This window comes from Mirounga leonina, unplaced genomic scaffold, assembly GCF_011800145.1.
Source record: "Mirounga leonina isolate KUSES-001 unplaced genomic scaffold, KU_Mleo_1.0 Mir_204, whole genome shotgun sequence".
NCBI classification, from domain to species: domain Eukaryota; kingdom Metazoa; phylum Chordata; class Mammalia; order Carnivora; family Phocidae; genus Mirounga; species Mirounga leonina.
The window spans coordinates 3,949,016-3,973,095 of record NW_023270513.1 but is presented as its reverse complement, the minus strand read 5'-3'; the positions used below and the strand labels follow the sequence as shown (position 1 = coordinate 3,973,095).

At 40.8% G+C, this 24,080-nt stretch overlaps 1 protein-coding gene across 5 annotated transcripts in view; it reads left to right on the top strand.

The window, feature by feature from the left end:
• The window catches only part of HDAC8 (histone deacetylase 8), a 214,356-nt gene that overhangs the window by 68,617 nt on the left and 121,659 nt on the right, over positions 1-24,080 (top strand). For all 5 annotated transcript variants that reach the window (XM_035028756.1, XM_035028751.1, XM_035028752.1 and 2 more), the window contains one exon: positions 21,716-21,888. In XM_035028756.1, coding sequence (XP_034884647.1) covers positions 21,716-21,888 — 173 coding nt within the window. The remainder of the gene's footprint in view (positions 1-21,715; positions 21,889-24,080) is intronic.

Genomic DNA, 24,080 nt, shown 5'->3' with positions numbered 1-24,080 from the left:
ATCTGCTGTCTCCTTTTAATCCTTCGTGTTCCATGAGCCCACTGATTTTCTGGCTCGCTCCTTACCTCTGGTAAATAAAAGATCTCTTATTACTGGTTCACTTAAAAGATGCTCTAATTTTCGTTTGCCACTCAATTTCTAGTTTGCTCCTGAACTGCCTCTCCCTGTGGGATTCATGAGTCCTTTTTCCTTTACTATCCTTTCTTTCTGTATGGCTTTTTCCTCTGCTATAGCATTTTTTACTTTGCCAGCTAGTCTGACTTAATGATTTCATCTTAAGGTTGAGCACACCCTCTTTTTTTTTTTTTAAGATTTTATTTATTTGAGAGAAAGAGAGAGAGGGAGAGAGAGCACAAGCGGGAGGAGGGGCAGAGGGAGAAGGAGAAGCAGACTCCCCACTGAGCAGGGAGCCTGATGTGGGGCTCAATCCCAGGACCCCAGGATCATGACCTGAGCCGAAGGCAGACACTTAACCGACTGAGTCACCCAGGCACCCCGAGCACACCCTCTTAATTTAATAAAAAAAACGGGGGGTGGGGGGCTTAGGGTTTTTTTTTTTTTAATAGACTAGATAAGGAATCTACATAGACATTTTCAGCACCAAAAGACCTTGGGTTCCATCTTATATGCAAGATAATCTCAGTCAGAGATACCTAGGTCATTCAATACTCATTTGGAAGGGCAAGGGTCACTGATTCCCAAAAGCTTCCCATAATTTTCATGGGGGCTACTAGAGTTGGTATTATAAGTAGAACCCTGTTTTAACCAGCATAAAGGAATATCAACATCATTCTTGTAAGCACACCTCCTCCTTCAGATAGAAGCTGTGGGCCCAGTAGAGAGACGATGGTTATATTCTTGATTTACATGAAAGCCCACTCCCCCTCCTTGGCCACATGCACACATACACACAAAGTTTGCTGGAAGAGGAGGGCTGTTTTGCCAAAGGGAGGGTTTTGCTGGTTTCCAAGCTATGTCATCTGAAGGAGGAAATACTGCTCTGCCTATGTTTAACTTGTTCTTGCTCTCTAACTGCATCTGAATGCAATGAGATAGTCTTAATAATGTTTAAGCTATTACCTAAAACATTGCGTTGATGACTTTGGGAGCATTTATAGTTAAAGACTATGGGACAGAAGGACAATGACACGTACTTCCTTGCTGTGGGTTCAAGAGAGGTTTTGATAAATAGTAGGGTACTGCTCTGAAACCTCAAATCTTGCAAAATGACCAAACCACTTGCCCACTGTGAACTGTTATGACATATGTGTAGTTTGAAGAAGAAATTCAGGGTTGTACTTAAACTTCTTAGTTTTTATCCTACCTATCATTTTATAGCTCTAACAGCCAAAAAACAGCCTTTACTAAATATCCAATTAGTATATACCTCATAGGAAAGCTATATATATATATAATTATATATATATATATAGTGTGTGTATGGATACAAAATATATTGAAGTTGACAGTTCAACATTTTGGAAAAAACACCCTCACATTTTATTAACAATATTCAACTATTAACTTGGTAAGATAATTAAGTACAGACACTGCATAAATATTTCACCGAAAGAAAAACACATTGCTAAACAAACTTCACAATGAACAGGACTAATGAAAGGCTCTATTAAACAGGACTTTTCATGCAATAGCAGTCTTTATATCCACATATGCAAAACTTTGCTCATAAGAGCTATCAACCCAACCAAGGAAATAATCTCATTTTGCTGAACTAGGGTTCCTAATAGTAGTTTATTAAAGTAAAAATCTACCTGTATTCAGTCCTTGGCCTATTTACCTTGAGTCCTGTGGCTTATCTTCTGTAGCTCAAAATTGAAAGAAACCTTTCTTACCCCTCAAAGACCACTGACCTAAAGAAAAATTTAAAGATTCCTGAAGTGAAAAAAAAAAACCCTTAATATTTTCCTCCTTTCTTTTTTTTTTAAGATTTTTTTTTTTATTTGTTTATTTGAGACAGAGAGAATGAGAGAGACAGAGAGCACATGAGAGGGGGGAGGGTCAGAGGGAGAAGCAGGCTCCCTGCCGAGCAGGGAGCCCGATGCGGGACTCGATCCCGGGACTCCAGGATCATGACCTGAGCCAAAGGCAGTCGCTTAACCAACTGAGCCACCCAGGCGCCCCATCCTCCTTTCTTTTATGAGAGAAATATTATACTACTCTATTGTAAATAATTTTTTATAACTCTTCAACTGCTAACTGCAAATGTTAATTGTCCTGTGCATGGGCTAACCAGAGTAAACTACCCAGAAAGAACTTGTTCTCTAGGGCAACAGCAAGCTCATTAAAGGAAGAGCTCATTTAAGCCGAAGGTTTTTTTTTAAGATTTTATTTTTTTTATTTATTTCACAGAGATAGAGAGCACAAGTAGGCAGAGCGGCAGGCAGAGGGAGAGGGAGAAGCAGGCTCCCTACTGAGCAGTGAGCCCGATACGGGGCTCGATCCCAGGACCCTGGGATCATGACCTGAGCTGAAGTCAGATGCCTAATCGACTGAGCCACCCAGGCGTCCCTAAGCCTAAGTTTTTATTCCTTTGGGGAATTCCTTTTGTCCATCTATACTGAGCTCCACGGCTATCCAACAAGGAAGAGAAAAAAGCATCACTAATACTTAATGTAATGTCTCAGTAGTTTATGTTTATTGTGTGAGCCAGAATTCACCTCTCTGAAGCCACTCTGACCTCCCTACGAAAGAACTGAGCACCTCAAGTCATCTTACAAGATTTTTAAAACATTAAAAAAGTAAAGTGGGGGAGCTACCATGCAAGTAGGGGATTTGTGTATGTTTAAGTATGATAACACGGTTTTATTCATTCATTCAGCAAATATCTGTTGAGCATCTGCTTTATGCCGGCACCGTATCTAGGTACTACCGGTGGTAAACAAGACGGATTAGGCTCCCACCCTGGAGCGTAGCTCCAAGGGAGCACTTGCCTATGTCAGGAATTGCACGAAACATTTATTTGATCCTTCTCATTTGATCCTTATAGCAACATATAATCTACAATGCCTGCAAAGGTGGGTATTCTAATTCCCATCTTACAAATGAGAAAACTAGAGCTTAGAAAAATTGATTTGCTTCAGGTCACACAACCAGTAAGTGGTGAAGCCAGAGTTTAAATCCACATCTGTCTGCCTGTTAACCATCAGCTACCATGTCCCCGAAGTGTCACCTACAAGTATGAATTTTTTTTCACAAGGCAAAAATACCATCCCCAAGACTTCTTGGAAAATTTTATCTCAGGGGATTACAGAAAACCCCTTTAAAAAGAAACCATTTAAGTTTATGCATATGAGCCACATGATTTATAGTATACATAATTCGTCGTGTTTATGTTTGTGAAAGTGCAACTTGGGTTTTTTGGGGGAAAATAGAATCTCCTGATCCTGAGGAATTCATTTGTAATTTTATGGATAGAAAACAAGAATAACTATTGCCAGATTTTACTTCTTGGGTTTTAAATTCCTAATTAAAGTTTGGAAACATGGAGATTGTATAAATCTGCTTTTTCCTTTATTTTCAATGGAGAAAATCCTGACTTTCTGCTTTAGAAAAGTAAAGAGTGTCACATGTCATTTTATAGAGGTCTTCTCGTGGAATTATATCCGTTTCACGTGTGTTTCTTTAGATTGGTATTGCTAAAGACTTTTAACATTATGCATTTTTGCAACTGTAGGCATAATTTATATCATCTCTTGGTCCTGGCAGAAGGCCCTATCTACGTGTAGGGTAGAGATTCTTTATCCGTGCTATCAGCCATTCATCCATACCGATGGAATAAAATGAGAACCAAGAGACATCGCTAAAGGACATTTAAGTGAAATGTTTCCATTCACTATTGACTTTTAATGTTAATATTTAAAGAAGAGATGTTTTAATGATGACAGGTTTTTCTTTCATTGTAATGATAAATCATCTAGAATTTATCTTCCACTTGGGACTCCAAACTCCTTATCATTCAATTTTACAATCAGGTAGATAGATTCTCAGTGAAAGAGAACCCAACAATTACAGCCTACTGCTCTGGGCTTGGTGATGTGGCAAAAGCTATACAAGTACGTGTTCATACATAAATATTTTAAGCAATACAAATATTTTGAAATTCTCTTTCAATTGATGAGAAGGGAAGAATCCTCTAGAAATCTGCATTTAAGAACAGATATTCAGGGGCGCCTGGGTGGCTCAGTTGGTTAAGCGACTGCCTTCGGCTCAGGTCATGATCCTGGAGTCCCTGGATCGAGTCCCGCATCGGGCTTCCTGCTCGGCAGGGAGTCTGCTTCGTCCTCTGACCCTATCCCCTCTCAGGTCTTCTCTCTCTCAAATAAATAAAATCTTAAAAAAAAAAAAAAAAAAGAACAGATATTCAGATAGCCTTACTTACATTTTTATCACAATCTGAGAGCTGGTAAAAATTCTTTACAAAATTTTTCTCCCCCACTTCAGCTGGGTCATGGCTTCACCACCCTGATCATCCCTAGCTCACTTTGGCCCAGTGTTAAAGGCAACAGAATCTGCTACTTCATTTTCTAAGCCTTACACTTTGATCTCAGCCCTCTATGAGTAAGATATTTGCATTAAGTGCTTTGGGTCTATTTGGTAAACTTCTGTCCTGCCTCTATGTGTGGTATGGCAGATGTAAAATTGCCTATTGTTTCTGGAAGAGGGATGACTCAGACACTAATTAAATTTGCTATTAACATTAGCCACAGGTGAAAATGAGGCCAAAATGGGCCATTCGTTTATTGTTCCTAGTTTGATGTGTCTTTTAAGATATTACATTCAAAAGATATCAAGTGCCTATGAATATAGGATAATTTGGAGGGAGGATACTGACCTCAATTATCTAAATTGTCCTGTACCCTCTGTCAGTGAGCTCACCCTGCCTGTCCCCAGTACTTAGTTAGGGTTGCAGTGGAGAATTGGTTTTTTTTTTTTTCCCCTCTCTGATCCTTTGAGCTTTAAATCCAGGTGCTTAGAGGCACCTTGGTGGCTCAGTTAAGGGTCTGCCTTTGGCTTAGGTCATGATCCCGGGGTCCTGGGATCGAGCCCCACATCGGGCTCCCTGCTCAGAGGGGAGCCTACTTCTCCCTCAGCCTGCCGCTCCCCCTGCTTGTGTTCTCTCTTTCTCTCTCTCTCTCTCTGACCAATAAATAAATAAAATCTTTTTAAAAATAAATAAATCTGAATAAATCAATCAATCCAGGTGGTTAGAGGGACAGTTCTTATATTCGTCTCCTCTCCCTCTTGGCCAGTATCTTTCATGACCAGGAGTTCCTAAACTCCTGCACCAAGTAGCCCTGACTCCATGACAGTCCCCTACTCCAGCAGTCTTCACAGGTGATATTTTTTTCATTTAAGTCAAGGAGGCCAATCTGGAATTCTGTGGGTTGGTTCTGCCAGTCCGGTGTGCACCTTTCCTTCTCTCTTCTTAGTGCTGAATGATCTTTATGCCCTGGAGAAAGTGACCTGATTCTTCCACAGCAGTTTAATAGGTTCTGATGCTAGAACATGCTCTGAAACTATCCAGAAACAGGAAGACCATGCTCATAAATGGAAATCTTGGGAATTATACCCTTTCGTGCAGGGCTTCTCTGAAAAGAATTCTAAAATTGACCATATCTGTACTTGATAGAATGTTCTGACATCAAACTCATATTACCCCTCTCAGCTGCTGTCCACGATGTACCCCCTACCCCCATCCCAAGTCTCCCCCCTCTGATGTTATCTTATCACTGCTCTGTCCCTTCAGTCAAGCCAAGAAAAACTACCCTTTAGGCTTTGCTTTCACATGTTATAGCTTTGCGTGACCACGCCTGACACTGCTGTTCCACCCAGCAGCTGCCAGCACTGATGAGCTGCCTCGGTGTATTCTGTTGACATGGACCGTACAGAGATTAAGTCAGGTCTGGTGTCCCCCACCTGACAAAAAGGCCCGATGCTAAGTTGGGCTGAGCTCTGCTCTCTGTGCACTGTTACCCACTGCACTATCAGGAAAGAGGCATACCCACTGGTCTCCAAAGAAGGACCAAAGAACAGACCCCTATAACCCAGCAATTGCACTCCTGCATATTTACCCCAAAGACACAGATATAGTGAAAAGAAGGGCCCTATGCACCCCAGTGTCATAGCAGCAATATCCGCAATAGCCAAACTATGGAAAGAGCCAAGATGCCCTTCAACAGATGAATGGATAAAGAAGATGTGGTCCATATATACAGTGGAATATTACTCAGCCATCAGAAAGGATGAATACCCAACTTTTACATCAACATGGATGGGACTGGAGGAGATTATGCTAAGTCAAATAAGTCAAGCAGAGAAAGTCATTATTATATGGTTTCACTAATTTATGGAACATAAGGAATAGCATGGAGGACATTAGGAGAAGGAAGGGGAAAATGAAGGGAGGGAAATCGGAAGGAGAGATGAACCATGAGAGACTATGGACTCTGAGAAACAAACAGGGTTTTAGAGGGGAGGGTGGAGGGGGGATTGGTTAGCCTGGTGATGGGTATTAAGGAGGGCACGTACTGCATGGAGCACTGGGTGTTATACAAAAACAATGGATCATGGATCATCACATCAAAAACTAATGATGTATTGTATGGTGACTAACATAACATAATAAAATTTAAAAAAACAAAAAACAAAAAACCGTACTGAACAAGCAGCCACTGAGTTAACAAGTGAAAGGGTACGTGTGTGTATGTGTGTGTGTGTGTGTGTGTGTGTGTGCTGGGCACTAAAGGCAACGTGTTTGCCTAGAGACTACGCAAGTGCCGCTGAGGAGTGAGCCGGAGGGAAAGGGGTTTATGTGTGCCCACTCCAAGCAGAAGAATCCCAAAGAGAAAGGCAAGGGATGTAGCAGTAGGGGTGGGGGGACATCTTAAATATATTAGGAATGAAAGTAGAAAAATATCTCTTCCATTTAAATATAGGCAAGCCTCAGTAACTCAGCCTAATGAGAGGAAAGTCGGTCTGAATCATGGAATATTTTTTAATGCATTTTTATTACTTGCAAGCACTGGACATGGTAGTAATTCAGCCTAGACTAACAGCATCATACAGCACCTCGGGGAAGGAGCTTTAAGAATCATTGGTAATTAGCATATCAATTATTTGTATGTAAGTGGATGTGCACAAAGTGCACAAAAAGTTTATTCTCCTAAGTAGGACAAACATTCCCCAGTGCAATCCTGTTTACACTATTAATTTGCTTAGCCAGCCCTTTTTGTGCCAAGATAGATGTATGTAAGACATGCTTATTTCCTCAGGGAAGAATGAATCGCTTCCCTGTGTTTAGTCCAGTAACTAAGAAGCGGAGCGCCACTTGATTGGTTTGGGATTTCCAGGATATGGAGTTTTGAATTTGCATACAGACTAGAGAGATTTCATATGGAGAAGATCTGGCGGCCATTGCCAGAGACCCAGTTTCCCCATCTGGATTTCATTGAAGTGATCTGGATTTCATCAAGCAACAGGACACTGATCCTAAATGATCCACCAGACACTCCAACATAGGCATGTTTAAAATACATCCTGCCCCAGAAAAATAACTGTTAAAATATGATGAGTTGGAGTTATTCTATGTGCAGTGCTTAAAAGTCATAAAAACGCATTTCTTTTTAAGTCCCACAAAAACCATGCAATATCAAGTTAATGATGAAAATCAATCCCCAAACTCTTTCTTACACACCTCATTGTGTGACGGCATTGCAGAAATTTCCAGTCATCTGGGAAATGATATTTTATTTTGATGAGCTGCACCAGGTGCTAACTATATGGCAGGATTTTGTCTTTGAATCTTAGGGAGACCCTCCTTAGTAAAGAAGAGTGAGGGAAAAGCTAGGGGCATGTTTATTGTTAACAAATCATTATTTTCTACCTAAGTTTGAAAATCAGAGCAGTCGAATTGAAAAAGAAGTGTCACGTACATAGGGAAGGTAAAAAATATGGTTAGGAAATGAGAAACAGAGGTACGGGCCTATATTTCTACCTGTACTTATTAAACTACGCGCTAGGTAAATTGTAAAGTCTGCAAGGCTTTGCATAAGCACCAGCAGTAAATATACACACAAACGTTGCAACTACAGTTTGGAATGATTCCAGCTCTCTCCTTTCCCCCAAGGGCATCACTATCCAGGGTCTGCAAAGGCCAAATAGCTGTTTGGCTTCCAATCTGATTTTTTGCCCAAGAAATCAGAGAAGTCGGTTTCAATTTTAATAATATATTCTCCCAACCTCTATCTAACAGAAAGGCATTTGTGTTTCTGCCCCTTCTTAAAGGGAATTTTGTGTTTGGTGAAAGGTAGTAGATTGGCAGCACTGGAAAAGGAATTACTGTATTCCCAGAACAGGTATAACCGGGCAGTGACACTATGAAATTGCTCTCTGCCTTTGGGGAACATTCGAGTACTACTTGGGAAGTCACTGCCATGGTGCGCTGTGTTGAACTCCACAGTATCATAGTGGGCTGAAAGAATTAGCATAGCACTCAAAGGGCCTGACTTCAGGCCATTCATTTACTCATTCAGCATTAGGGAGCGCTTATAATGGGCCTGGTGCTGGGAGAAGACTTCTGTAAATGTTCTCTCATTTAATCCTCACAACAACCCTGGGAGGGAGAAAATACTCTTCTTGGTTTTACAGAGAAGGAAACTGAGGTTCAGAGAAGTGAAGTGCTTTGTCCAAGTTGCTGTTGCAAGCACTTTGAGCCCAAGTGCAGTGTTCTCCCTGAACCCTGTGCCGCGGAGGCCGCATAGAGGATGGATGAGACCTATACCCAAATAATGTGACATAGAGCTGAATGCCGTCTATGCTATGTGAGTGGTCTTGGTGGTTACAGAGCAGTGACATGTCCTACCTGAAAGGAAATAAAGAGCTGATTCGTATACATCTAGCCTTAGGGTTCATATTCTTTAAGTCTTCTTCCATTTCGGTTTTGTTTGAGTTTTTTGTTTATTTGTTCCAGCTTAGCTCTCCAAACCAGCCTGCCTCTTCCCCCTGCCCAATAATACACACTCTGTTTGCTAGGGCCTCTGGCCTTTCAGAATAAGAGGAGCTAAAGAGCACTAGGGTTGAGTGAAAAGAGCACTGGATTCGATTTAGAATTAGTGTTCTAATTCTAACTCTCACGATTCACTCTGGGCCACTGGTAAGGTCCTTTAATTCTGAATGACTCACTTGCTCCTGTGAGAATGAGAATGGTTTATTTCAAAGAGGTAAAGAGATTAAGTAATAATAAAGTAAAAATAGTGCACAGCCCTTTCTGTTGCCAAGATGACATATAATTGATGAGTAGAATTACTACAAGGCATGTAGTAAAGAAAGAAATGCCAATTAGAATTCATGTTTCTATATAATAGACTCAGCAATGAGAGAAGAGATGCCCATGTAAAATGTTAAGAAACTGCATCTTGAAAATTAAAACAGCCAAAGGGATGTAAGGATTGATTGTTTGTTGGGGGTAGTAGTTAGGGGTTTCGGGGCTTGAGGTTTGTTTTATTTTGTGACTTCGGGTTTTTTGTTTTGTTTGTTTGTACTAAAGATGTTAATGAAACCAGCACAGCCTGTCTGATGCTAAAAGCAGAAAGAGAAACTTAATAGGGAATTAGATGTCTTCTGGATATGGCCAAGGGGTACCCATGGCCCCAAACAAAATGACACATCATCCTCGTTGCAGGGAGCCCCCCACCCCAATTCTCTGCATCCCTGAACCATTTGTAAAAAATATTCAGGAATCACTGAGGCATTTACCATATGCTGCATCCCCTGGCAGGTTGAGTTTTTGCAGAATGAGTCAGCAGTACCTGAGTTGAGATAGGATTGAGGGAATTTAGAGAAAACATGCCTGTGAAAAGTTAAAGAGCTCCCATTTGGGACTTGATTAGTGATACTTTGGGTCCTTAACACAGTCCCTCTCTGAGTCCCATCCAATGCAATCGATTTAAAATTTATATTATAGAAAAGGCTTCACTGCTGGCAATAACTTTGCTCAGGCTGATTTGGGGAGTGAACAGCATTAGTAACAAATATTTCTCTCTTCTCTCCCTCTGCATTCTACCCTTTTTGGTTTTTCAACTTCGAATTCCTCCTTTTTAAATCGGTCTTGAGGAAGTCTCTAGAGGATGCTGAGAGTGCTTGTTGGAAAACATAAAGATGATAAGACTGATCTAGGCTGGTTTGCAAGTTAGAAAGTCAGGAGATGTGGGCGCCTGGGTGGCTCAGTCGGTTAAGCGTCTGCCTTCGGCTCTGGTCATGGTCCCGGGGTCCTGGGATTGAGTCCCGCATCGGGCTTCCTGCTCGGCAGGAAGCCTGCTTCTCCCTCTCCCACTCCCCTTGCTTGTGTTCCCTCTCTCGCTGTGTCTCTCTCTGTCAAATAAATAAAATCTTTAAAAAAATTTTTAAAAAGTCAGGAGATGAGCCTGCCCCATCAGAGGTCTGGCTAGAATGACAAATTTGGGTTACATGATCCTACCATCAGCACTGATTACGGGTAACTGTAACACCATCTCTCTGGCATCCCATTGCCCCGAGTTGAATCTTTTAGGACTTTAAGTATTTAAAAACAAAACAAACCAAACCAGGTTCTGCCCCTGGTATTTAGAGGTAAAGTGGCACAAGTGAATGACCTCAAGGGCACACCATTGACAACTGTGGTCTACCCTGATAGACTAAGAGAAAGGAGGATAACTCTACAGTTCGGTTCTTGGGCTTTTCCTTTTATCCGAAAACGTCATTCATGTCATCACCCCTGGCTTTTATCCTCCTCAGGCACCCACAGCCTTCCTCAAATCAATGCCTGTAGAAACAACTGCCACAGCTCCTCTTCCTCATTTACATAGCCTTGTCTGAAAACTAGACTGCCAAATACTGAAGGATTAGGTTTCTCATCAAGAAACTGCTTTTCAAATGAATATCATGTGTGTTTTAGGGAAGTTACTAATGTAGTGTAATGAGATGCCTGTCCGTCCTCCCTACCCCTCCCACCCCGCCTCCTTTCTGGGGAAGAGATTTTAGACTTTTCCAAAACCTAAAATTAATGATTTGCAGGGTAGCAAACAGTACTGTTAACAGTGGTTAGGGAAACTTTCCCAAAAGCAATCTAGAGTGATAGTTTATTCATTTATTCACTTAATGATTATTTATTGAATGCCTACTATGTATAAGGTATTGATTCTACCTGCAAGGAAGTTAATGGAAATTTTGACATTATAGATACATAAAGGAATATACATATGTACTCATAATCAAACAGTTAAATAAAATAAAACGTAGGAAGTCATAAGAACCGTCAAAAATAAAATGCTATTGCTACTCAAAGGGAGAAAATACTTCAGAAAAAGACTTCATTGAGGAGGTAACATTTGATCTGGGCTCTAAAGGGTAGCTAATTATCTTTACAAAGTGTGAATATGTATGTGTTTATGAAATCTGGGTCAAATTTAAATAGATTATAGGGAGGGAAGGATCTTCTACACAGAAGATACAGAAAGATCAAAGTCAGGAGAGGCTGAGCTACGTACAAAGAACATTGGTTTAGTTTGGCTGGACTGTAAACTGCACAAGAGGGACAAGTTGCAAAGAAGATTGGAAAAGTGCGTGGGACTCACATCATGAAAGAGCTGGAATTCTTAGCTATGAAAATGTGTACCATATTCTGCAAGCATTTGGGGAGCTGCTGAAGATTTTAGAATGAGGGAATAATACGATCAGAGCTTGCTCAGCAAGATTAACACTCAACAAAATAATAATGCTGTGGCTGCTGCTGCTGTTACACAGAATAATGTGTGTGAAGTGGCTGGCACAAGTACCTGATGGGTAGCAGCTCAGTAAGTCATGGAAGCAGGTACCCTGTAGTAGTTTAGAGGACGGACTCTGGTGCCGGGATGCCTGCATTCAGACCCCAGCTCTGTCACTTAATAGCTGCATATCTTGCACAGATTTCTTAACCCTTCTGTGCTGCGGTTTCCCCATCTATAAAACAGAGTTAAAAACAATCCCTATCTGATAAATTGTTAAGAGAGTCAAATGAGCTAATACATATAAAGGGCATAGAACAGTGCTATGTTTTGACTAAAGTGCTCAGTAAATGTTAGCTGCTGTTATTATCAGTGTTTATCCATGAAGGAGATGGAATGTGAGCTAGTCTTTAAAGAGTAAATATGATATACATGTCTAGAAAGGTGACTTGCAGGCACACGGAAGTTTATGACAAAAAGCATACTTTCTGGGCAAGGTGACTGAGGTAAACCATGGACAGTTGAGTTTGCCTACAGAATAATATGGGCTAAGGGGTTATTGGAAAATAAGATAAAAAGGTAGGCTGGAATCAGGTCGTGAAGGACTTTAAATTTTAGGCTAAGAATTTTAAGCACTATCTAAAGACAACACAGGGACGTTGAAGGGTTTTGTGTAAGGAGGTGACTTGATCAAAACAACCCCTAAGGAAAATTAATCTGATGGTAGTTAGAGTGTGTGCATGATGGATTGGAGAGGTAAGAGACTTGAGACAGGAAAATTAATTAGGAAGCTATTGATGTAATCCACAAAGGAGGTCATAAGGGTTAGTACTGCCATGGGAGTGGAGAGGAAGGAATGGGAGAGAGATTGGTGCAAGACTGGTAACTGAAGAGGAGCAGGGAAAGGGAGGAATCACACAGAGCCTCAGGGTTTTGAACATAGGTGACTGAAAGGATGGGGTATCATTAGCAGAGACAAGGAATTGAGAAGGAGGTAAGATGACAGGTGCGGCAGCCAAAATGGAGCTGTAAATCACAGCTGACATTGTAGAGATTGCCAAGCTGATCCTAAAATTTATATGAAAATTCAACCCAGAATGGTTACAACAATCTTGAAAAGGAAGAACAAGGCTGGAAGACTTAAACTTCCCAACTTCAAAACTTACTAAAAAGCGACTGTAATCAAGACAGTGTGGTGCTGGCATGAGGTTAGACATATAGAGTAACGGAATGTAGTTCAGAGTCGAGAAATCTGTACAGTCAATGTTACCCATTTGGATTTTACCCAAAGAGTGCCAAGACAATCAAATGGGGAAGAAGAGCCTATTCAATAAATGGTGCTGGGACAACTGGATATCAACATGCAAAAGAATGAATCTAGACCTTTACCTCACACCATATACAAAACTTATGTCCAAATAGTCTGAATGATAGAAATAAAACTACAAAATTCTTAGAAGAAAACGTGGATGTAAATATTCATGACCTTGAATTAGAAAATGTTCTCTTAGATATAATACCCAAAAGCACAAGTAACCAAAGAAAAAATAGATAAACTGGATTTCATCAAAATGAAAAAACTCTTGCGCTTCTAAAGGACACTACCAAGAAAATGAAAGACAACCCATAGAATGGGAGAAAAATTCTGCAAATCACGTATCTGATAAGAGACTTGTATTTAGAATATACAAATACTTACAACTCAATATTAAGAAGACAAATGGCCTGATTTTAAAATGAACAAAGGGGGTGCCTGGGTGGCTCAGTCGTTAAGCGTCTGCCCTCGGCTCAGGTCATGATCCCAGGGTCCTGGGATCGAGCCCCACGTCAGACGCCCTGCTCAGTGAGGAGTCTGCTTCTCCCTCTCCCACTCCCCCTGCTTGTGTTCCCTCTCTCACTGTGTCTCTCTCTGTCAGATCAATAAATAAAATCTTTTAAAAAAATAAATAAAAAATAAAAATGAGCAAAGGACTTGCATAGGCATTGCTCTAAAGAAGATATACCAATGGCCAAAAAGAACATGGAAAGATAATCAACATCATTAGTCATTAGTGAAACACAAATCAAAACCACCATGAGATACTACTTCACACCTACTAAGTTGGCTATAATCAAACAAAACAGAAAATAACAAGTATTGGTGAAGATGTGGAAGAATTGGAACCCTCATACATTGCTGATGTGAATGTGAACTGGTGCCACCACTGTGGAAAACAAAGTTCCTATAAATGAGGCAAACTAAACTGTTCATGGTTCACCTTGGTCACCTTGCCCAGAATGTGTGCTGTTTGTCATAAACTTCCTTGTGCCTGCAAGTCACCTTTCTACACATAGAGTTACCATATGACCCAGAAATTCTACTCTGAGGTATGGAGCCAAGAAAAATGAAAACCTGTCTACACAAAAGCTTACACACAAATGCCCATAGCAGCATTTTTCTTTTTTTCTTTTAAAGATTTTATTTATTTATTTGAGAGAGAGAAAGAGAATGAGAGAGAGAGAGCATGAGAAGGGAGAGGTCAGAGGGAGAAGCAGACTACCCGCTGAGCAGGGAGCCCGATGTGGGGCTTGATCCTGGGACTCCAGGATCATGACCTGAGCTGAAGGCAGACACCGACTGAGCCACCCAGGCGCCCATAGCAGCATTTTTCTTATTAGCCAAAAAAGTAGAAATAACCCAGATGTCCATCAGCTGATGAATGGATAAAGAAAATTTGGTATTTACAGACAAGGGAATGTAATTTGGTCCTAAAAAGGAATACACTGATATATGCTATAACACAGATGAACTGTGAACATATTATACTAGATGAAAGAAGCCAGTTACAAACCACATATTATATAATTCCATTTATATGAACGGTCAAAATCAGACAAATCCATAGAAACAGAAAGTAGATTAGTGGTTGCCAGGGCCTAGGGATTGAAGAATGGTAGGAATGGGTAGTAACAGCTAATGGGTACAGAGTTTCTTTCGGGGGTGGTGAAAATGTTCTGAAATTCATTGTGGTAATGGTTGTACAACTCTGTGTATATACTAAAAGCTGTCAAATTGTACACTTTAAATAGGGGAATTGTATGTTATGTGAACATCAATAAAGTTGCTTTTTAAAAAAGGTTTAAAAATATTTTTAATGGAGCTGTAGCCACTGATGACCAACAGCAGATTTGGGAGTAGAATCAACTGTCAGTTGCTTCTGAGAAGTTAAAAAAGATAACAAAGAAAAGGTTTGGGGTCTCATAACCCAGAGGTCTCTCTCCCTTCAAGAGAGAAACTGAGAACAGTGAGATCAGAAGCTGGATTGCACGAAGGTTGTATAGGTGGCCTGTAAGTGGGTAAATTTGGCAGTGCTGAGAAGGGGAGGAGGAGATAGACAACTTATAACCTAAAGGAACAGAATTAGTGGGAAGGCAGAGGCTAAAGATGTAAGAAAGAGCTCATTGGTGATACATGGCCCTTAGAGCAATAGGGAAGAGGATCCAGTGCCTAGGTGGTAAAATTAGCCTCAAGGAAAAGGAGGAATATGAGGGAAGACATTGTCAGGTAAAGAAAAGAGGTAGAGGGGTGCCTCAGTGACTCAGTCATTAAGCGTCTGCCTTTGGCTCGGGTCATGATCCCAGGGTCCTGGGATCGAGCCCCGCATCGGGCTCCCTGCTCGGAGGGAAGCATGCTTCTCCCTCTCCCTCTCCCTCTCCCTCTCCTTTTCCCTCTCCCTCTCCCCCTACTTGTGTTCCCTCTCTCGCTGTCTCTCTCTCTGTCAAATAAATAAATAAAATCTTTAAAAAAAAATAAGAATAGAAAGAAACAGCAATTTTCATCATAACAATATATACAAAATATTAAAAAAAAAAAAGAAAAGAGGTAGAGGAAGGCAATATTAAGAAATAATCTAGAAAGATACACATCAAACTGTCTGCCTCATACTTGACTGAGCTGGTTGAAGCTATGTGTAATGAATCAGCAGTCACCTCTGGAGAGGGAGTGGGGATGGAGAGAGATTTTTCACTTTTATTTGATAGACTTTTGGGGTTTTTTATTTTTATTTTTTTTAAGATTTTATTTATTCATTTGAGAGAGCACAAGCAGGGGGAGCTACAGAGGGAGAGGGAGAAGCAAGCTCCCCGGCGAGCAGGGAGCCCGATGCAGGGCTCTATCCCAGGACCCCGGGACCATGACTGGAGCCGAAGGCAGATGTTTAACTATCTGAGCCACCCAGGCATCCCTGTGATAGACTTTTATATTTATTTGATTTTTTTAGCATCAAGAATGTACACCTGGGATGCCTGGGTGGCTCAGTCGGTTAAGTGTCTGCCTTCGGCTCCAGTCATGGTCCTGGGGTCCTGGGATCAAGTCCCACATCGGGCTCCTTGCTTAGTGGGGAGCCTGCTTCTCCCTCTGCCTGCAGCTTCCCCTGCTTGTGCTCTCTCTCTCTCCCTCTGACAAATAAATAAATAAAATCTTTAAAAAAAAGAATGTACACTCATTGTATTTATATTTTTAAAAAAATAGACTAGATGCTGCAAGAAATGTAATTGTTTATGAACAAGAGGTGAAGCAAATTATTGCCAAGCGGCACAGAGGAAGTGGCACATATCGATCACTCAATAAATGTTTATAGAATTTGTTGAATTGGAGTCGTAAGCATAAACTATAGAGGAAGCAATTGGCTTAACTTCTCAGTTTTCTCCAGCAGAACAGAGCAGAAAATACTGACAGAGTGGTTTATCCCAGGGCTTAAGGATTGACAAGGCAAAAACGACAAAGGTGTGAGGGAATTAAGTATGCTAATAAGAGTTTTTGAAATGACTAATCATATTCTCCAAAATGAGTAGTGAAGCAAATGAGGTCAAAAGATAAACTGGTGGACTTTGAAAATAGGAGGAAGACAAGGAAATGGGAGTTAAAATGAGAATGAAGAACAAGTTCAACAGAAAGATAAAAAATTGTACACAGAAAAAGCAGTTCAGAGTTCAGGGTGTTAGAAGTAGAGCATTTACAAGCACTTCCTTAGCAGGCCCCAAAGCAAGGCTATGCCTAGAGATAACAGTGATGTGCATGTGGACATCACTGTTGTTCAAAAGGTGAAGGAACTGTGATTTCAGAGAATCAGAAAGGTAACAGGGTGAAGGGGCAGGTCTCTTCAATACAGTAAACCCGGGGCGCCTGGGTGGCTCAGTCGGTTAGGTGTCTGCCTTCGGCTTGGGTCGTGATCCTAGGGTCCTGGGATCGAGCCCCACCTCGGGCTCCTCGCTCAGCGGGGAGCCTGCTTCTCCCTCTCCCTCTGCTGCTCCCCCTGCTTGTGCTCTCTCTCTGTGTCAAATAAATAAATAATCTTTTTATTTTTTTTAAAGATTTATTTATTTATTTGAGAGAGAGAGACAGAGAGAGAGCATGAGAGGGGGGAGGGTCGGGAGGGTCAGAGGGAGAAGCAGACTCCCTGCCGAGCAGGGAGCCCGATGCGGGACTCGATCCAGGGACTCCAGGATCATGACCTGAGCTGAAGGCAGTCGCTTAACCAACTGAGCCACTCAGGCGCCCCAATAAATAATCTTTTTTAAAAAGATTCAGTAAACCCTTTGCCCAGCGTAGTGCCTGGTATACAGTAGGCTTTTATGTGACATTTTTTTTGAATGAGTGGATGGATATTATAGCACTGATCACAGTTACTTGTTTTCCTATCTTCTTTCCCTATTGTGCAATATGCTCCTTGGGTCTTATTTCTGTATCTCTAGTGCTCAGCATAGGTAAGAAGAGGTGCTTGAATCAAGATGTGAGTAAGCAAATGAATAGTGATCTACAAAGAAAAATGACAGGGAAAGGGAGAGACAGAAAAACTTGTGAACCAGGTGCTAAAGTCCTTAAGGGTGGTGAAAGAGTACCTTGTAGTAGGTCTCTAGCTAGGACCTTTGCTACTGTTTGAGTAGTATAAGCAAATGACATTGACTCAAAAGAGGCGAGATTGATGAGAGGAAAGAACACCGGATTTGGAAGTTGCAATAGGAGAAGAAATATTTCAGTTTCTCTTTCCCCCTCCTGTGAATTCTGGAGGAATTGGCACAGTGTGTTTTCTACTCTGTCCGCCCCCAACCCCCACCCAGTCTGTCACCTAGCCCTCTCATTTTTTTCCAACTATATCTTACTTTGCTTCCTGATGCTCTTGTGCTTAGAATGCTTCAATACCCTTTTTGCCAACCCCTCTGCCTCCAGACTTTCTCTCTTTGGCCTTCCATGCAACAGCAACAATCAGAGTTCCTAAGCATCATTTTTCAGCAACATCAGTCCCTATACTTCTCCAGTGACTCCTGTTGGACTGTCAAACCAAATGGAAACTTTCAGTCTTTAAGAGTGTCCACCATGTAGCCCTCACATGGAAGATGTCCTCACTTGCAGTGGCCTTGATGTTTACACTGTGTACAAAATACTTTACCTTTTCCAAAGCTTCTCATTTACCCTTTTCTCTAGCCATCCAGAGCCCTCTTCATCAGAATTCCCTGGGGACTCGTTTTCTCTTCCTGGCTATCATTCAAACAGCTGTCCCAGAAACACCTGCCTTCCTTTATCCTTTTCTCTGTCCTAGTACAAAACACTCATGAATGTTTTATATATATGCTTTTCTTGTGTGTCAGTATGTGCTGCCCTATCAATTCTACCCTAGAAGTATCCCCCAAATCCATCTCTTCTTCCTTTCCCTTGCTGCCACTGGCCTGGATGGGTGCAAATGCCCCCTGATAACCTTCAGTATATCCTACGCTATAGCCAGAGTATCTTTTCAAAATGGAAATCTGACCATTCCCCCAACACACGTACATGCATGGAAACACACAGACACACACAATGTTTGAGATGTTCCATACTCTTGAAGTAAAAGTCCCCACTCATTAGCCTGCCTGGCATATCTGGCCCCATGTGTCCTAACCCTCTTTTACTTCACTAGCCTCCCTCCCACCCCTGCCTGTTTCAAGCCATCATGCTCTTGTATGTACAGTTCTTTCTCTGAACCTTGCCTCCTACCAGTAACCCTCACAACCGTTCCTGCTGCCAACTCCACTATCTTCACCCCACATGCCTGTAAACTTTTCCTATTCTTTCTTTTTTACTTTTTATTTTGAGATAATTATAGATTCAAAGAAGGTTGCAAAGAAATGTACAAGAAAGTCCCAGCCTCCTGCAATGTGGACATCCTGCACAGCTATAATTCAACATCAAGTTAAGAAGTTGGCATTGGTACAATTCATAGAGCTTACTCAGTTTTCACCAATTATGCATGCACTCGTTGTGTGTGTGTGTTTGTGTGTGGCTCTATGAGATTTTTATCACATGTGTAGCTTTGCATAACCACAACCACCACCACAGTCAAGATACAGAACTGTACCATCATCACAAGGCTGTCTCATAGTACTATTTTATAGCCACACCCATCCCTAACTACTGGCAACTTCCAATCTGTTCTCCATCCCTCAAAGTGTTATTTAACAAATGGTGTATAATGGAATCATGCAGTATAGATTTTGTATTGGCCTTATTCACCCAGCATAATTCCTTTGAAAGCCATCCAAGTTTGTTTGTTTTTTTTTCATTTATCAATAGCTTGTTTCTTTTTATTGATAAACACTATTCCAGTGGTATGGATATACCACAGTTTGTTTAACCATTCACTTATTGAAGTACATCTGAGTGGCTTCCAGTTTGGACTGTTACAAATAAAGCTGCTGTGAATATTTGTGTACAAGTTCCTATATAAAAATAAGTCTTAATTTCTCTGGTATAAATGCCCAAGAAGGCGATTGCTGGCTCATATGGTAAGTCTATTTTTAAATTTTTTTTTTAAGATTTTATTTATTTGACAGAGAGAGCACAAGCAGAGGGAAAGAGAGAGAGAGAGAGAAGCAGGCTCCCTACTGAGCAAGGAGCCCGATGTGGGACTTGATCCCAGGACCCTGGGATCATGACCCGGGCCGAAGGCAGCCGCTTAACCGACTGAGCCACCCAGGCGTCCCAGTCTATTTTTAATTTTGATGGGAACTGCCAAACTATTTTCCAAAGTGGCTATACCATTTTGCATTCCCACCCACAAGCTATGTGTGGTGTAGTTTCTCCACATCCTCACTAGCAATTGATGTTATCACTATTTTTTCATGTTAGCCATTTTAATAGGTGGTTCACTGTAGTTCTTATCTTTTAAGACCTAAGTCAAAAGTTACCTCTGTAGAGCCTTTTCTAACATCTTCTAGAAAAGTCAGTTAGTCCCTTCTCTGTGCCATCTCTGATATTTCATTTATCATTGTATTTCAATTACTGATTAACATAGTATGAGCCTTCCCCTCTGTTCTGAGCCACATGAATATAAGAGCTGTGTCATATTCATCTTTGTTCCTGCAGCATCTTGTACAGTTAGATGCTGGACACACAGAGGGCACTCAGTAAATAGGTGTAAAATGAGGGAAAGAATGAATGAGGAAACATTAGTCTTTCTTGCCTCCCCTTTCTTCCTGTTAAGCTATAAACCTCTACAGAACAGAAATCATGCCTTCTTCTGTGTCTCCTGATAGCAGCTAATAGGGTGCCCTGTACATGTCGATGCTCAATAAATGTTAGCTAACTCTTCAGGTGGCTTATCTTCCCCCTGCATCAGGAGATAAGCACATGAAAGAGAGAATAGGCTTGAGTATTTCTCTATTAAGGATCATATGCCATAAGTTTTGTAATATTCTTATAATTTCCACAGTCACACAATATTTGTCTGCATAGATGAGAAATCAAAACAAAACCATCTTTTGAGTCAAAGAATACCTCTGCAGCTGAGCACTTTTCAATAGTTTCAATACCCCGGTTACATATGAATTTGGGAGAATAACATTTTATATCCCTTGAATTCTTTTTGCAGTTTTCGGAGGATCTGGAATATTTCTGTTTTTGCTGCACTGGTATAATTTGACATGTTGATTATGAAGGGGTCATTAACCCCAACATTTTTTATCACTTTCTGAGTCTGCATTCTCTCAACTCTGAAGTATGTTAATTTGCACTTGTTTATATGTCTCTGTAAGAGTTACTCAGGCCCATGAGGACTGGTATATGTTTTGTCTGGAAACTAGATTGTAAGCCCCTTGAGAGGAGGGACCTTATAACTCCGAAGAATGTATTCTGGACAGTGTCATTGTTCAATTAATGATAATACTAGAAGCCTGACTAAGGTCATCTGTCACATTGACAACTTCCTTAGAAGTTAGATGCTTCTAACTGTCAGGGGGGGAAAAAAGCTGTTACATTGATTTAATAGCACTGTATGATTCTACCCAAAATTATCCTTATTATTGCTCACTACAACTTATTCTTTAGGGTGCTTTCAGATTTATAATTTTGGATCAATGGTTATCATTTCCTACTCCATAAGACTGGTTACATATGATTTAGGGAGGGCTACATTTCATAACCCAGAAGTCCTTTAGCATAATAGAAAGTAAGCTGGTAACATCTATGCTTTCAAAGCATGTTAATTCTCTGCAGCAATTTCCACTGATAACTAGATAATAAACTCCAAGTATGTTGACAATCTTAAATCATCAGAACTGTTCAGTGTATATGTCTTACTTTCCCAGATTGTAAAATGGAGTAAATATGTATACTCTGTCCTGTGGCTGTTGAAGTTAAGTGAATATGAATATTTAAAGGAAGTTTGTGTTCTAAAGCATAAGGGTAAACTTGGTCCTTGGTAAGGTGAAAGTGGAGGGAATGTTTTTCCTGATTCGGGTTTTTTAAGGTATAATTTACATACAGTCTGATTCACCCTTTTTAGATGAAAAGTTTGATGCCTTTGACAAGTTGGGTCTTTTTTTCCTTCACTATTTGCTGACTCAACTATACCTCCAACTGCTCCCCACCACCACCACCACCACCCCTAGACCAGACTGATCTATCTTTTTCTGACATTTTCTATCCTTTCTCTTTTCTACAGTGTACTAAAGGAGGTATACATAGCCTTTAATCCCAAAGCAGTGGTCTTACAGCTGGGAGCTGATACGATTGCTGGGGATCCCATGTGCTCCTTTAACATGACTCCAGTGGGAATTGGCAAATGTCTTAAGTACATCCTTCAGTGGCAGTTGGCAACACTCATTTTGGGAGGAGGTGAGTACAAAGGAAGGTCACCAGGAGAATTTGCTGACCTTCTTCCACGTTTTGTCCGTTGACACTGAGGAAAACTTGGCTTTCTTAGATTGGATAATACCAACCTGCCTGTGATCCAGAGGGTTGAGTCAAAGAACTCTGCCCCCTTCACAATTCAGCATAAGGAAGTACTGTGACACACTTCTCCTCAGCTTGGCATGTGCATTGACTCCTTGGCACTCTGAAGTCTCAGTTTCACTTCCTGAAGCAAAGGTCCTTTGGTTAAAGGTGCCATCAGATCTTATTAAGAATAGCAGATACTAACTTCAGTGGACTTCAGTCCATCTTCTCTCAATATAGTTTTTGACTCTCAGTTCTAATAATCATCTTTTGGAAACGTACCACTAAAATTCTAGGTCTACCCATATAAAAGTAGTAAATACATGAATTAATTAAATATCTAAGCTGAATTCAAGGATGACTTCTCCCTCTAACCCCCACCAAAAGAAGCATGGATTTGTTACAATAAAGCAAAATTGAGAGAACTAGAGTCTCTTGGGCATCCTTGCCTTCAGTGTGTACTGACATTTTGTATGACTTAACCAACATAAAGCTGGGTCTATTCAATAGAAGCATTTACACATTTGCGAAAGGTACTTTTTACAACCTCAACTACCTTTGAAGATTCCTTGCTAAGAATCTTCTGACTATCCATCTGGCACAATCTTTATTTCACTGGGTGAATGGATTGGTGTGTTAAAATAACACGGTCAAGCAGATTGAGCTTAAAATGCATGTATTATGGAACAGCTAATAGTTTGTTGTTTTGTCAACCTGTTGTAAAAACCAAATTAGAGGAGGCTGTGGGAAGGCCTTATGAAAATGAGTGAGTATTCAACACAAATACACAAGCCTGGTCCTTTGGCAGCCTCAAATCCTAGAGGGATCAAAACTACAGGTGCTTACCAGAGGCAACATCTTATGAAAAGCTGGCAAAACATCTATTAACTTCAACTCAGGGAAAAGATAAAATTGATAAGTATTGTATGACATATTACTTTCCTTGACAGCGCTAAGGACACTGATGACGATACAGGTACAACCAAGGGGAAGAAAAAAGCCCTTTCCACAACGTACATCTGCACAAATTCAACTTTTGTTTGTGGCTACTGCCTTTACTTGGCATTTTCAAAGTCTCTTTGCTTTCTCAGCCCAAAGTTTTGGCTTTTGGATATATAACTCTTCTTATGCAGTATGTGTACTCCTGAAAATTCCTGTATGTAAATGGAATTTTTGCAAATCAAATCATACTGTGTATGTACCAGAGAGAGCTTACTACTTAAAATCTAGAGTGAATCTTTTTGAAATCAAATAATCATACCCAATAAGTTGATCTTCTAAATTCAGATTTTTCACATCAGGAGTGTTTAAAGTAATAAGTGTACTATTTCACTTAAATTCTCAATCCCCAGTAACACATAGACAACCAGTGGAGATGGCCATGTCCCCAAGCTTCATTGGACCCCACTGAGGCCTAAAAGACATTCCAAAATCCCCAGTATCCCTGACCTTTCAAGGAGAAAGGCTTTCAAGGCTTGAGAGAAAGGTGACCATATATCCCAATTTATACATGTTATCCCAGTGTTCCCTTTTACTGTTAAAATGTACCATTTGGACAGTAAATTATATGGTTACCCTACCTAAAATAGACCAGCTTCTATTTCCCTCAGGCTGCACTGAGGTTAGGAAATCAGTCCATTTCATCCTCACACTCTTGGAATTTAGCTAAAGGCCAATGTTCTAATGCTTGCATGGCAGAACACATCTATTCAGTGCAAAAATATGCTGATTATTAGCCAGTATAATATGGCTGCTGGGTGACTGTGACAGAACCTGACGAGATGGGTCAGAGCGTCAGTCAACAGTCCCTTCCTCTTCTCATTCTCTTTGATCTCTGTCACTAGGCCTGTGTTTTGTGGAGAAAAGGAAAATGCTGATCATTGAAAGAAGGAAGTCTATGTCTGTCAGCATTTTCCATTTCTCTTTCCTGGGTATTTCTAGGGCTATATCTGCCAGTGGCTTTAACATACAAATTACATCCAGCAGCTGTTTTATAGAATTGTTGCAAAATTCATCACAGAAACCTTGACATTGGGTAGGTTGCCCCAAGAGATCCGGGTTCCAGGGATCTCAATCTTGCTGATGACTTGATG